Source organism: Miniopterus schreibersii (assembly GCF_964146895.1).
Source record: "Miniopterus schreibersii genome assembly, chromosome: 2".
NCBI classification, from domain to species: Eukaryota; Metazoa; Chordata; class Mammalia; order Chiroptera; family Miniopteridae; genus Miniopterus; species Miniopterus schreibersii.
The window spans coordinates 187,727,342-187,741,981 of record NC_138102.1 but is presented as its reverse complement, the minus strand read 5'-3'; the positions used below and the strand labels follow the sequence as shown (position 1 = coordinate 187,741,981).

General features: G+C 57.6%; 1 protein-coding gene across 1 annotated transcript in view; it reads right to left on the bottom strand.

Annotated features, from left to right (window-relative positions):
* The window catches only part of SHANK3 (SH3 and multiple ankyrin repeat domains 3), a 49,100-nt gene extending 34,528 nt beyond the window's left edge, over positions 1-14,572 (bottom strand). Inside the window, exons 1-11 of the mRNA XM_081130789.1 lie at positions 14,514-14,572; positions 13,540-13,853; positions 13,007-13,210; positions 12,173-12,244; positions 10,454-10,562; positions 10,228-10,379; positions 9,967-10,134; positions 9,670-9,786; positions 9,257-9,334; positions 8,314-8,380; positions 2,762-3,035 (exon numbers count right to left, since the gene is read on the bottom strand). Of these exons, the coding sequence (XP_080986915.1) occupies positions 2,762-3,035; positions 8,314-8,380; positions 9,257-9,334; positions 9,670-9,786; positions 9,967-10,134; positions 10,228-10,379; positions 10,454-10,562; positions 12,173-12,244; positions 13,007-13,210; positions 13,540-13,833 (1,535 nt within the window). The 5' untranslated portion in view covers positions 13,834-13,853; positions 14,514-14,572. The remainder of the gene's footprint in view (positions 1-2,761; positions 3,036-8,313; positions 8,381-9,256; positions 9,335-9,669; positions 9,787-9,966; positions 10,135-10,227; positions 10,380-10,453; positions 10,563-12,172; positions 12,245-13,006; positions 13,211-13,539; positions 13,854-14,513) is intronic.
* Between the last annotated feature and the right edge of the window lie 68 nt (positions 14,573-14,640).

The window sequence follows — 14,640 nt, the reverse complement described above, 5'->3', positions numbered from 1 at the left end:
GCCGGCCCTCCCCCGCGCCGCCGCCCTCGCGCCCACGGGGGCCACGGGGCCGCGGGGCGCGGGGACCACGGCGAGGGGCCGCGGCGCGGGGGGCGGGGAAGGGGGCGGGACTCGGGCGGAGCGGCCGGCGGGGCCCGGAGGGCAGGGGACGCCGCTGGCGAAGGCCACGTCCGGCCAGGGGGGCTCCCCCGGCCCGCGCCGCCCCCGCCGCCCCGCCGGCCCCGGCCTCCGCACACCCTGTGTCGGCGCCAGAATCCCCCCCAGACCCGTGTCCTCTCCTCCTTGGACACCCCCAGGCCCGTGCACACTCCGCCGGCCGGCTAACCGGGCTGCTGCCCCGCTGAGCACCGAGCCTGAAGCCTCAGTTCTCCACCTTCGCCCTGCTCAAAAGCCCGCGCTGGCTCCCTAGTACCAGGCGGACCAGGTCCACATCCTCAACCAACCGTGAGCTCCCTGGGACTGAGCATTAGCTCCAGCCCAGGCGCACACTCGGGTATGTTCACGATGGGGGTTCGTGATGGTGCTCCGACGCCCCAGCTACTCTAATCATGCTACTCCAGCCAGCTGTTACCGTCTCCCAGCCACAAACTCACCTTTCTCTGCTCTGCGATGCTGGTGGGAACCCTGGGGCCACATTTCTGGGGGGCTAGGGGCTCCGTTCCAGGCCCTGCCAACAGGGGGCGCTAGGGGCACCGCCACCTCCCTCCACGCCCCACCGCCTCTCGGCTCAAAGGCCACTTCCTCTCCCTGGACCGAAGGTGACCGCTCCTCCGGAGACCCTCTCCCTCCAGGTGCACCGAACTTCCTCACCTCCTCCTGGCCACTCGCAGGGCGGCCCCCTTACCTGGATCCCTGCCCACCCAACTTTCTTGGCCCTGGGCTCCGGCTGTCACTGTCCTTCTGAGACCTTCAGGACCTCCTGCTATTACCTCCCACCACTTCCAGCATCCTAGGCACCAACTAAATGTTTGTAGAAAAATAATAATAATAATTCTGCTGTCCTCACAGAGTAGTGAGCTGGAGCCCCGCACATAGCAGGTCTTGGTTTTGTGTTTGCTGAAAGGTGAATGGACATACAAAAAAATAAACGAAAAGGAGGGCACCCACACAGCTCCAAAACAGGAGTGACCCTCTGAAAAACTGAAACATCCCAAAGTTTGTTCTTTTAGCCACTGGCCCATCCCAACCTTAGAAAAATCCACGGAACATGCAAAAGCTTCAGGGAGAATGGAGATGATTTGGGGCAAAACAGACAGCCTTGGAGTCTGGGCAAAGACACAGAGACAGAGAAGACATCACAAGTCAAGGCTACATGCACAGTGGCCACGGCAGGGGATAGTGTGGGTTTTACAAGCTTCTGCTGCACCCCAAGCCCTCTGTTGAGCTTAGGCTTAGAAAGTTTGGAAATCAGATCTACCTGGGGCCCAGTTATGCTGCTTCCTAGCTGTGACTCTGGACAAGTCACGTGCCCACCTGAGTGTCAGGACCCTCGTCGGTAAAATGGCAGTAATAGAGCCTCACACAGCGTCACTGTTAAGCGAGACGAGGCCGCCCAGCTGTCAGTGCTGTCTGTATGACTCTCACTCAACAGTGCCTCCCCAGCACCTTCCCTGTGACTGGCCCTGGGGAAACTAGGAAGCAAGAAAAATGGCTCCTGCCCTGGCCAGTGGCTCAGTTGGTTGGAGCATCGTCCTGGGCACCAAAAGGTTTTGCGTTCGGTTCCAGTCAGGGCACATACCCAGGTTGCGAGTTCAATCTCCGATTGGGGCCCACATGGGAGGCAACCAATCGATGTTTCTCTTTTTCTCTCTCCTTTCCTTTCTTTCTAAAATAAATAAAAATATATCCTGGGATGAGGATTTTTTTTAAAAAGGGGGTGATGCTGGCGCTCGCCCTCAAGGTGCAGGGAGGAGAAATGCCCTGACCAGCAGTGGCTGGCTGGTACTGTGGGCCAGGGGCTCCCAGTAGGGAACTCTCACCTGCCCAGGCTGAGAAGGCTTCCAGAAGGAAACAACTTAGGTAAGATTAGTCCTGCCTTACTGATGAGAACCCCAGGCACAGAGGGGTTGGCTGACCTGTCCAAGGCCACAGTGAGCAGGTGCAAGGACTGCACTGGACCCAGCCATCTGGCTGCAAAGCCAGTGCCCCCTCGCATTCCCCACTGCACAGCCGACAATGGCCAATGGGGTTCTAGCCAGGGGTCCTGCCCTGCGTTCTGGGGATGCAAGTCCTTAACCATGTCCCTGGTTCTCAGGGTCCCACCACTCACAGTAAAGGGTAAAGAGTAGAACCACAGTGTCCTGGACCAGGGAGGTGAGAGAAAGACAAATACTCCCCTTTGGAGACAGGGCTAGGGGTGACAGCCTCCTAGAGCGGAAGCTCCATTCCGTAACCCCTTACTACCTGCCACCCACCCCTCCTCCCTGGCACAGCAGGAATCTTTCTAAACCACAGGTCTGATCAGACCCTCTCCTCCCAATATGCTCCCTCAGCTGCCTACTGTCCTCAAGGCAAGTCCGGTTTCAACCCATGATCAGCGTGGCGGAGCCTGCCCTAGCCCACAGGACCTCACCTTCTCCCTATCCCCACCCAGGGAGGTCTATCTGGGGGGTTGGAAGTCACCCACCCCAAGCCTCAGCCCACCAATGCAGAAGTGCTAGACACCACAGACCTCCCCATCTCCCCATGCTGACTCCTCCCAGCTTGGGTCCTGGCACCCCACCCACCCAGACCCTGCCAGGGCCTCCCAGGCCTCTCCTACCTGAGGTTGCTCTGGCTGCCCCTGCCTGATGCGGGGCCACCAATGGCGTTCTCTTGGTCACCGTCCCTGTCCCGGTCCTTCTCCTCCTGCAGCCGCTGGAGCAGCAGCTGGTGGGGGAGGCTCCGCAGTGAGGGTCCAGGAGAAGCTGCCGGCTGCACCTCGCCCTTCAGGTTGATGTCACTGGCTGAGCGCTGCAGGGGCCGTGGGGAGGCCAGGCCACTGGGGCCGGCTAGCCGCCGCCGCTTTGCATAGCTGGGGGTTTCCCTGAATGGTACTGGGAGTGGGGGGCACATAGGTGAGGCTCTGGGCAGCCAGAGAGGGTGGCCAACTTGTCCGGTTTGCCCAGGCTTTCCAGATCTTAAAACTAAAATCCTATGTCCCAGGAAATGCCTCAGTTCCAAGCAAACCAGGAGAGCTGGCCACCCTGAAGCTGCCAGTGGGGATCACATTCCAAACCGCCTCTAACTCTAGCTCCGGGGGTGGAAGCCTGCTCTTCCTGTCAGCCAGATCAGGTCTTGGGGATGCTCAGATCTGCTCTTGGAAGGGTTCGTTTCAGGAGAGACAGAATAGGCCACAAAACTGGTGACAAATCGCACCAGACTGCTGCTGTACAGGACTACGTGTAGCTACTGCACCCCGGAAACTGTAAGGGAGCGTCTAGACCAGGGTCTGGCAAACTTCTGTAAAGAACCAGTCACAGTTTCCGGCTTTGTAAGCCACAGTCTCAGTTGCAGGGCCCAACACTGCCACCGCAGCACAGAAATGGCCACAAACACGGAGAAGCAAATGGGCTGTGGCTGAGTTCCAATAAGACTTTATTTAAAAAGCAGATGAGGGTTAAGCAGACACCGTCAACTATATGCTGTTTACAAAGGAATGACCTTAGATCCAAAGGCACGGTAGGTTTAAAATCAAAGGATAAAGGAAGGTATTTCATGTAAATAGAAACCAAAAGAGCGCTAAGTAGCTATATTAATATCAGTGAAAATAGACTTAAAGGCAAAAAGTGTTACAAGAGACAGAGGACAGTATATATTGATAAAAGTGTCAATTCATAAATAGATTAACAATTATTAACATATATTCATCAAATGACAGAGTATCAAACAAAAATAGGGAACATTGACACATTTGGAGAAATAGGCAGCTCTACAATAATACTTAAGACTTTAACACCCCTCTTTCAATGTCAGATAGAACATCTAGAGAGAAGCTCAGTAAGGACATAGAAAACTTGAACCAACAGACCTAACCAGATATATCAATGGAGAGAGAGAGAACACGCTACAAAACAGCAGCAGAAAACACATTCTTCCCAAGTGCATATGGAACATGCCCCAGACAAACCAAAGCAAGTCTCAATAAATTTTAAAAGACTGAAATCATACAAAGTATCTTCTCCAATCGCAATAGAATGAAACTGGAAACCAAGTACAGAAAAAGAAAACCTGGAAAATTCACAGAGGTGAAAATTAAACAACACAATCCTAAACAACCAACGTGTTGAAATAGAAATCGTAAGGAAAATTAGTAAACACTTTGAGAAAATGAAAACAAAAAGACAGCACACTAAAGCCATGAGATGCAGCAAGAGCAGTACTAAGAGGGACACTTACAGCTGTAAATACCCATGTTCATCAAGGATCGAGGTCTCAACTCGATATCCTAACTACACATCTTAAGGAACTGGAAAAGAGAAGCAAACTAAACCCAGGGCTAGCAGAAGAAAAGAAATCATAAAGGTTAGACAGAGATAAATGAAATAATGAATAGAAATACACACATAACCAATAACACCAAAGCTATTTCTTTGGAAATGTCCACAAAATTGACAAACCTTTAGCTGGAAAAAAAGAGAAGATGGACACATATAACTAAAATCAGAGATGAAATGTGAGGAGTTACTATTGATCTTAGGGAATTAAAAAGGGATATGAGAGGATACTATATATATATGCCAACAAATTAGATAAGCCAGATGGACAAATTTCCAAAACTGACTCAGGAAGAAACAGAAAATCTAAACAGGCCTACAGCAAGCCAAGAGATTGGGTCAGTAATCACAAATCTCCCAACAAAGAAAAGGCCAGCATCAGACAGCATTACTGATTAATTCTACCAAATATTTAGAGAATTAATACCAATCCTTTCCCAACTCTTCCTAAAAGTGGAAGAGGAAGTAACACTTCCTAACTCATTCTAAGTAATTAAAAACTGAGCAAAGGACCTGAGTGGGCACTTCTCCAAAGAAGAAAACAAGTGGCCAATGAACACATGAAAAGACGCTCAACATCATTAGCCATCAGGGAAACGCAAGTGAAAACCACAGGGAGATCATTTGACACCAACTAGAAATGCTGTATTTAAAAAAAAAAAAAAAAATTGATAAGAACAAGTTTTGGTGAGGATTTGAAGAATTTAGAACCCTCATATATCGCTGGTGGAAGGAAGTATAAAATAGTGGATACCCCAAAATAACTGAAAACAGGAATTCTTACAAATACATTCACACGTGCTCATAGCAGCGCTATTCACAACAGCCAAATGGTAGAAACAGCACACGTGTCCATCGAAGGATGAACGGAGAAACAGGATGTCATATATATAAACAATAGAATATTATTCAGCCATAAAACGGAATGAAGCAGTGATACAGCCTACAGTCTGGATGAAGCTTGAAAATATGTTGAGTGAAAAGCCAGACACCAGGGGTCACATGATGTCCGATTCTATTTATATGAAATACCCAGAGGAGGTAAATCCATACAGACAGGAAGTATGTTAGTGGCCGACATGGGTTGAGAGAGGGGAATGGGATTAATTGCTTAATTATATAGGATTTTCTTTGGGGGTGATAAAAATGTTTTGGAATTTAGTAGAGTTGATTGTACAGCATTGTGAATATACTAAATACCAACAAATTATTCAATTTAAAATAGCCCATTTCATGTTCTACAAATTTAATTTTAAATAAAATTTAAATTCTCAGTTTTAAAGCCTGAATTTAAAACAAAAGATGTGGACTGGGGGCTGGATGTGGCCTGCAGGGCATCGTTGCCAAGCCCTATTTTAGACTCCTGCTACAAAAAGTAAGGGCCATGGATCGAAGCCTCACCTGGAGCTGGAGATCCTTAATAATGCAGACTCTCGGGCTACACCCAGGCCCGCTGAGTCAGATGTGACTCAGATGAGAAGCACTTCCCTAGTGCAGGGTCAAAGCACCGAGGGACACTGGTCTGTGGGAACATGTGCTAGAGAGTGTGTGTGTGGGGTGGTGGGGGACATGGGCCCAATGGTGGCCCAAGGTGGCTGCTCCCAGGCCAGGGGCCCTGCTTCAGGCCTGGCAGTCTAGAGGGGCAGGTGGGGCTGCCACGAGGCTTCGAGTGTCCTGTCCCCTGAGGGTGACAGGTCCCAGCCCAGCAGACCCTGCAGATGGACTGCTTCCCTGAGGAGGAGGAAGGGGGGTAGGGGGCAGAGCCTCCTGCAGCTCCTCCTGTGTACAGGCCCCACCCAGGGTCCCAGAGCTGGGATGGGACATGGCAACTTGTGTCTGTCAGTGAGGGAGTGTCCTTGGAGTAAATGTGTGCAGAGGGAGTGGAGGTGACAGAGACAGAGCCTGGGATGGCCTAGGTCTGAAGACAGGTTCTGCCATTAAGCAGCTGTGCCTCAGTTTCCTCCTCTGTAAACATGGACTAATAATCACTCATGGGAGTGCTGAGAGGGTGAGTTGGGATAACAACAGGGTTTAGGGTAAATACTCATGACTACGTCAGCCTGTTGCACAGGGACATCTGGCTGTATCATCCGAGTGTATGTGTGACAAGTCAGCAGGAATGGGTACACAATCAGCAGAGCCGATGGCCACCTGGGCCTATATGACAGGGATGCCAGCCCATAACTAGGCCCAGCTATGGCACTTCTAACCTCAACCAGGTAGCGCACTCCAGGTCAGCCAGGCATTAAGTTGTCTAACAGTGCTCCCAGGAGCCTGAGCATCTCTGTCAGGCCACAAAAATGAGAGGAAGCTGGGGCCCTCCTGCCACCTGGCTTAGGTGAGACAAGCCTCCTCCCTCCAATCAGCTGGACCAAGGCCATGGGCAGAGTCCAGACCCACAGGAGGTCAGAGATTAGAGGTGGATGCAAATAACAGTAAAAGACCACTGTTGCTTAATTAAAAACTGAGGCACAGAGGCCCTAAGGAGCTTTCCCATGCCTAGGTGATCAGATGCAGAAGAGAGACCCCACAGGTCCACAAAGTCAGGTCCTCCCAGGTTAACAACCAACCAGACTGAGACGGTCTCCTGCCCCTAGCTCATACCTCAAACCTCGGCACAGTTCTCTCCCAGCCAGAACCTGGACCTCAACCCTACACCACTTCACTCAGCGGATGCTGCAGCCCTGGATCCGCCCACACTCTGGACCCACTACCCATTCTCATAGTCCTGACCTCGTCCCATAACCCATATGGGGCCCATAACCGAGCCTTACTGGGAGGGCGAGGTCTACTCAGGGTAGACCCCATAGAGAAAGGTCTCTAAATATGAACTTGGCCTTAATCTCCACTCCAGCCCAAAATTTAACCCCAGCCCTGATAGTAACCTTACATCATAACTGAGAAGGGTCCTAACCCTAAGACCAGCCCCAGCTCTCCGCTAGTCAGTGTCACTCAGGGTGAAAGGGGAGCCTGAGAGTCTGTGCTCTAGAGAGAACCATGGGCAAAAAGGCCCGGGTCAACCAGGACACAGGGGAGCCGAGAAGGGAGACCCTATGTGGCCAGGTGGCTGGAGAATTTTCTGACCAGAAAATTCTCTTTCCAGAAGGGGAGGCCCACCCATTCCTGCAGCCCCAGCCACCCCACACCAGGGAAGGATGGCAGGGTTCTGAGGACAGGTTCCAGACCAGACCCACACCCATCAGTGGCCTGGGAGTGGGTATGGGCCTCCCTGAGGCTACATGTGATGGCTGTACCCATCCTCCTGCCTGCCCTGGAGTTGAGACTGGATGGCATGCCCTGGTCTTTCTTCTGGGACCACAAGCCACTCACACACCTGACCCTAAGACAGCACCCTCATCGCTGTGTGTTTCCTTGCATGCACACTGATGTGGCCTTGTCCAGGAGGCAAGCTGTGGCCACTGAACCTAGTCCTTGCTCCGGGCTGGAGTAAAATGCTGAGGGGCAGGGGCTCACATCCACTGTCCCCCATCCCCTGCTGGCCCTTCACTTGACCTAAAGGAAAAACAAGCCTTGATCCTAACTTCAACCCACTCTCAACCTCAGCCGATCCCTAAACCCAGTCCTGGCCCCAGCCACCCTGCCCTAACCTAACAACACCCTTGACCTTGACCCTGACCTTTTGTCCGCTCTGCCCTCAGCATGTTCCCCATCCCTGCAGGGGCCACACATGGATGGACTGAAGGAACAGATTAGGGCTGGCAGCCAGGGCTAGAAGAAGAGGCTCAGGGCATGAGGGCTCCCTTGTCACATCCCCACTGACCCCTGACAGCCCCCATAAACCCACATTCAACGTGGACCTGGGGTGGGCAGAACTCACCAACATCTGAGTCTTTGTGGGTCTTGATGACCTCGGCCAGCTCAAAGTTCCCTGCGATGATGGCCACCTGGGGTGGGAGGACCACGGTCGGGGGAAGGGGTGGTGAGAGGCTTGGCCACACCACACTCAACACCCCAGGCCCCTGGTGGCTCCTTGGGCTCCTGTCTTCTGTGATTGCTGGCCCCCGGCTCGGGCTCTGCCCCGTCTAACCCACCACACCAGTCTGCTCAGGACTGAGGGATCCCCTGGGACACGAGACTTTCAGAGCTAAAACCAGGATAGTCCTGGGCACACGGGGGCATGCTGGTCACCCCACCTGTTCTCTCAATGGCCCTTCCACACACCACCTTTCCCATCTTGGGCATGGCCCCCACTGCCTCCCACCTGTCACCCTCCCTCTGCCCTTTCCTTGCCCCTGCATCTGGTTCTCCCAAAGGCCCTCCACTTCCATCTCGGCATCTGCTGGACAAAGCGGTGGCCTGGACTGTTCCCACATCTCCTCTGTAGGCCCCAGCTCCCTCCATGGTCCCCAAATCCTCCCACACATTTCAGGCAACATGGGCACCCCTCCATCTAGTCATCCTGGTGCCAAGAACCAAACCGGACCAGAGAAAGGACTCAGAAACATCACTAAATTAAGTTAGGAGCTGGGACCATCCCTCTGACCCCTGGTTCACCTCTGCACCCCACCTGTCTCTGGAAGGTCAGGTCCACACCTGGTATCCCCTGGCCCCAGAGCCCTCTGACCCTCCTCGCTCCCAAGAAGTGAAAGAGTTCAGCATCCACAGTGACCACACCTACGAGCCACCACTGCTGAACAACCTGTCCCCCACCTCACCCTAGGGCGACTGCCTCAGGGGAAGAACCAAGATCCAGGGAGGTCCAGCCACAAAGAGAGAGACAGACACCCCCCGGGCGGCTTTGCTGCTGTACACTCTCGTACCTGGAAGGCTGTCTGGCTGTTGTAATTGCGGACATCCTTGTTGGCTCCACGGAAAAGCAGGACACGAGCACAGCTCTCCTGTCAGCAGAGGCAGGTGGAGTGGGGATCAGGGGGTGACAGCACACATGGGGCACACATGCAGGGGCGTGGGGCACACACATCCACATGTTCAGAGCATAGGTGCCTAGCATAGGGATGAGCAGGTCAGGTGTACACATCAAGTCCCACCTGGCCCAGAGGGCCCAGATGCACACAGTTCACACCTGGTGGTTCAGAACACAGGTATGTTCAGGAAACAGACATGCACACCTGGGCCTACAGGGGCACAGCTCGCTGCAGGACACGGATAAAGGGACACAGGGTCAGACATGCACACATATAGTCACTGCACGGGGTCACCTCTACAGTCACACCTGGTTGTAGAGGGCACAGATGTGCAGGGCCGTGTTCCCCGAAGCATTCTGGGCCCCCATGTCAGCTCCGTAGAACAGCAGGTGCTCCAGGTGCTGCACGTGCCCAAAGCGGCAGGCCTAGGGGAGAAGGGAGGTGCTTCTGGGTTCCCAACACAGTCCAGGACCCCCACTCTTGTAGATAGAGCTGGGAATCCCAACTCCTGCAGAGAGAGCCTGAAATCCCCCTCCCCCTACAGAACCCAGGACCTCACCCCCCTGACAGAGGCAGGACACCCCATCCTCATGCTCTCTGCTCACCTGGTGGATCTCCTGCCAGCCGTTCTCATCAGTAGTCCCCAGCTGAGCATGGTCATGGAGGAGCAGCTCACAGCAGAGGGCGTCCCCACCCCCCAGGGCACTGTGGTATAAAGGCGTCAGGCCACGGCTGTCCTTATAGTCGGGTGAAGCGCCCAGGTCCAGCAGGGTCTGAGGGTAAGGAGGCTCGGTGTCCATGCTGGACCCAACTTCCTCCCCATCCTGGTCCACCTGCCCCTCCAGGCTAGGCCCCACCGCACTGACCGTCAGAGCCGCCGCATTCCGCTGGCGCGTGGCACAGTGCACGGCAGTGAGCCCATCTCGAGTGCGGAAATCCAAGTGAGCACCGCCATTCCTCAGCACCTTCAGCAGGTCCGTGGCATTGTCCAGCTGGGACGCAAGACTCAGAGGGCACTCTGGGGTCAAGGGACAGATGACGGTCAGGTCCCAGCCACTCCAAGGTCATGCCCCTTCCTGCTCTGCTTCTCACCTCCTGAGTCAGGATCATGGAAATTGGGGTCCAGCCCCTTGTCCAGTAGGCGGGCTACCTTGTCTGTGCTGTGCAGCTGGACGTAGTCCATGAACTTCTTCAGGTTTGCCTGGAACACCCAACCATCCTGGTCAGCCCACATCACAGCTGCCATCATCTGTCACCCACCTTCCACCAGCCAGACTCAGGCCACCCACGGAGCATCTACTGCACTGCCTCGGCTCCTCTGCCTGGCCCTAGTGCCCCAGGGCCACCCAGGCAGGGACCAGCCCCGCGCCCTCATCACTCCCAAGGTGACTTGTTTCTCCCCTGGCCCATCTTCCACATGCACTCACCCTAGGGCAGACTCCCACCCAGGGGCCCTTCTCCACCCTCAGGTATCCCCTCTTGTGACAGAACTTTTCCTGCCTTTCATTTTTTCACCTAGCCGAGTGTGAATTCACTCAGCAAAGCCTCCCTGAGCCCCTACTGTTGCTACGGAAGCTTCGTGCACAGACAAGGTGCCCTGGCCAGAGGCCCCAGGACTCCTAGAAACATTCAAGCACACCAGAAATAGGAGAGGGTGCCCCAGGGACCACTCCATAGGAGGTGGCCTCCTCAGACATGCAAGGACGACTGGGGGAGAGACCTCAGCCAAACCCACGGTGGGTGGTGTGAGGGTGGGGCAGCTGGAGCCCAGGCAGGTGGAGATACAAGGCTGTGGTAAGAGGTTGAAATTCATCCTAAAAACAAGTGGGACTCACTGAAGGCCAAGAGTCACCAGCATCCTGTCAGTGGCTGAGGACAGCTTTGGAGAAGAGGTAACCATGGAGGAATCCAGGGTAAGATGGCCACACCGAGGCCAGGGGAGGGAAAGGAGGACCCTCCCACAACAGTCTCTGCAGCCCCAGAGATTGACCACCACATGCTCTGGAGCAGCAGAGAAGCCTGGCATGGAGGCTCCAAGGTCACAAAGGGGTCACAGGGGCATAGGAATGACAGTGCTCAGATCCCTCTCTTCTAGGCTCCAAAGAAGGATCCAGCAAGCAAATGTCCCCTGGTCCACAGAAGCCTGAGGTGGGAGCCCAGGGGGTCCCCCTGCGGGAAGGGCCCATAGCATTCACCCTGCCCCTCCTGCATTCAGAGAAAGCAGCACAGTGCCAGCTGCACAGCTGTGAGCAAGTCACTTTGCTTTGGAACTCAGCATCTTCATGTGCAAAATGGGATAACAGTGCCTCCCAGGAGGAAACTAATGAGCTGCATGACTGCCAGTGCCCAGCACTGGTGAACACTACATGCTGGGCTCCTTGCTCTCCCCCAATAACCACATCAGGTGCTTGTTCACGTCTCTCCCACAAAGGTTCTCACCAAGACACAAGACCTAACGTACTCTACCCCCACTAAGTCAGGGGTGGACCAGAGGGTCTGATCTGACTGGAACCCATCACCAGACCACCCAAGCCAGAGCCATGATGACTCGAGTCTGTGCCCAGCCCTCCAGCCACCCCCAACACCTGGTCTGGGCCCCTGACAACAGGAGAAAACAGAGCCGAAGCTGCAGGGACTGTGGTCAGCCCCAGGCTGGGTAGGGTTGCTGGGAGCACAGGGAGGGCCTCACGAAGGAGCTTTTAAAGGACATTTTTGATATCACAAAATCCTGCTAAGGCTGAGGTGGGGAAATACTGGCCATAAGGGCAAAAGGTAACTTCTAGAGTCCCCTCCCCACAGCTGCCTCCTTACCTTGGTGTGAAGCTTGGCAAACTGCTTATCATCGATGAGGTTCTGGGCATAAACTCGCCTCTTGTATCGAAACTGCTCAGGTAAAGAAAAGGCAGGGGAAAGGCACCCACCTGGGCTGAGTGAATGCATCCTGCTTACCTCTGCAGCTCAGGCCTCACCCTGATCACCCACCCTCAGTCACAGAGCCCCGCAGGCCAGTCACACAGATCCCATCCGCACTAGGGTGGACACAGAGCCAGCACCAAGCTCAGAGGCGAGGAATGCCCAGCTGCTCGTGGAGTGTGAGGGCCTTTCTGTCTCCTCCCCAGGGTTCCCTGGAAAACCCCACTCCTCTTCCAAGACCTGGTTTCAGGATTAGCTTCCCAGGCACCCCCTCTCTGAGTAGAACTGACCCTACTTCCCTGGGCAACCACCGAGGCCAAGCTAACTTTCAGCTCAGCTACCATAACGCTTATTTCATTATTCACTGCACTTGGCATCCCTCTGCCCAAACCACGAGTCTGTGTCCCCCTGCCTGGTGGCCTTCACCGCATACATGGGCGAGCAAATGAGAAAGGCTCAGGTCTGCCTTCATAGATGCCCGGGGAGGGGGCAGGTGGACGCACAGGTAACGCTCTGGCTTACTCCACACGCTCTGGGTGCACTCCTGCTCGCCCCCTGCCCACACCCCACCCCGCGGAACCACGCTCGGGGCTCCCGGCACGCGCTGCTGACTGCAGGCCCGGCACAGCGCTCGCCGCGCGCCCCGCACACAATGCACACGGCTCCCGCACTCCCCGCACACGAGATCCCGCCTCCCCGCGAGCTGCCCCAGCCTCGGGGCTCGGCGCTCACCTCCAGGTAGGGCAGGGGCGTGTCCAGGTTGGGCGGGTAGTCCTGCAGCAGCCGCTCCTCGTCCAGGAACTTGCCGGCGCGGCCCCGGGAGGGCGGCTGGAAGAGCCCGTAGTTGAGCGCGTCCTGGAGGCTGTGGTTGAGCGCGCAGAGCACGCGCTGCTTGGCGGCCCACACGGGCGCGGCCGGGTCCAGGCGCAGGCACTTCTGCGGCGGAGCGGGCTCGTGAACGCGGGGCGGCCCTGCCCGCGGCGCGGGCGCCGAGTCCGCGGACCCCGCAGGAGCCCGGGGCTCGGGAGCCCACGCCTCGGACCCCGCGCCCCGGAGGCCAGCGGACGAGGCCCCGCCCCCGGGGCGGTGCTTCCCGGGCCCCGCCCCCGCGGGGGGCGATGGGGAGGGTCCCCTCGGAGGCGGCGGGGGAGGGGTGAGTAGCCGCGGGCCAGGGGTCCCCGCGCCCAGCTCAGAGCGCGCGGGGGGTGGCGTGGGGGTGCCGGGGAGGGGCGGGGGCGCTGCGGGGCCGGGGCGGCGGGGCTCACCGTCTGCTGGAGGTCCGGGATGCCTACGCGCACGACCACGGCGCTGGCCCCGGGGCCGTCCATCCCCGCGCCGGGGCCGGGGCCGGGGCCGGGGCCGGGGCTGGGGCTGCTCGCGGCCGGGAGCGGGGCGTTCGGGGTCTCCGCGCGGCGCCCCGGCCCCCCCTCGCCCCCCGCCAGAGCCCCGTCGGCCGTGCTGAGCGGGAGGGGGCCGGGGGGGGCCGGGGTCGGGGCCGGCGCGGGGGACAGCGGCGCCGAGGGCTCCGCAGGGGCGGCGGCGGCGCGGCTCAGCTGCATGGGCCCCGCTCGGCTCGGCGCTGCCTTCCCCGGGGGCGGGGGCGGCGGGGGGAGGGGGCCTGCGCCGGAGGGAAGCGGGGGTGGCCCGGGGGCTGCGCCGGAGGCGGGGGCCGGGGGCCGAGGGCCAGCCCTGGGCGGGGCGAGGGGCCTGGGGGTCCGGGGAGGCGGGGGCTCGCGCGGCGGGCGGGGCCCGGGGGCGGGGAGCCCTAGGCCTCGCGGCGGGGGCAGTGGCCGAGCAGCGGGGGCCGCGCCGCTCTCCGGGCGCGGGCAGGCATCCGCGGACCACCGCCGAGGGCGAGGCGAGCAGGGTCCTGGGGCCGGGGCGGGCGCTCTGGGCACCGGGACCAGGGGGCCGCGGGAACGGAGAGAAAACCAGGGTTAGTGTCCGGGAGCCGCAGCTCGTCCCCACGGCCGACCTCCCCACCCCACCCAGCCCCCCACCCCAGCCGGGGCACGACAGGCACCGAACCTGCCCCAGGCTGGGGTGGGACCGGGGCACCTCGGGGCGGGGCGCCTGGGGCTCTCCCCGGCCGGAGCCGGTCAGCCCCGCGGCTCAGCCCCCACGGCCACAGGGTCCGCGCGGCTCCCCGCCCGCGCCGAGTTTGGGGAGTTCGCTGCCGACTCGGAGCCCGCCTCTCCTCCCCACCCCCGCTCCAGCCCCCGGTTCGCCTGGATCCGACGCCTGTCGCCCCCTCCTCGTCACCCTAGCGACGGCAGGGTGGGGGCGCGACCCGCGAGAAGGGCTTAGGGGAGGGGGCGCTACTAGACTCCACCTGCCGCGGGAAGTGGATTTTAGCTTTGCCCGTC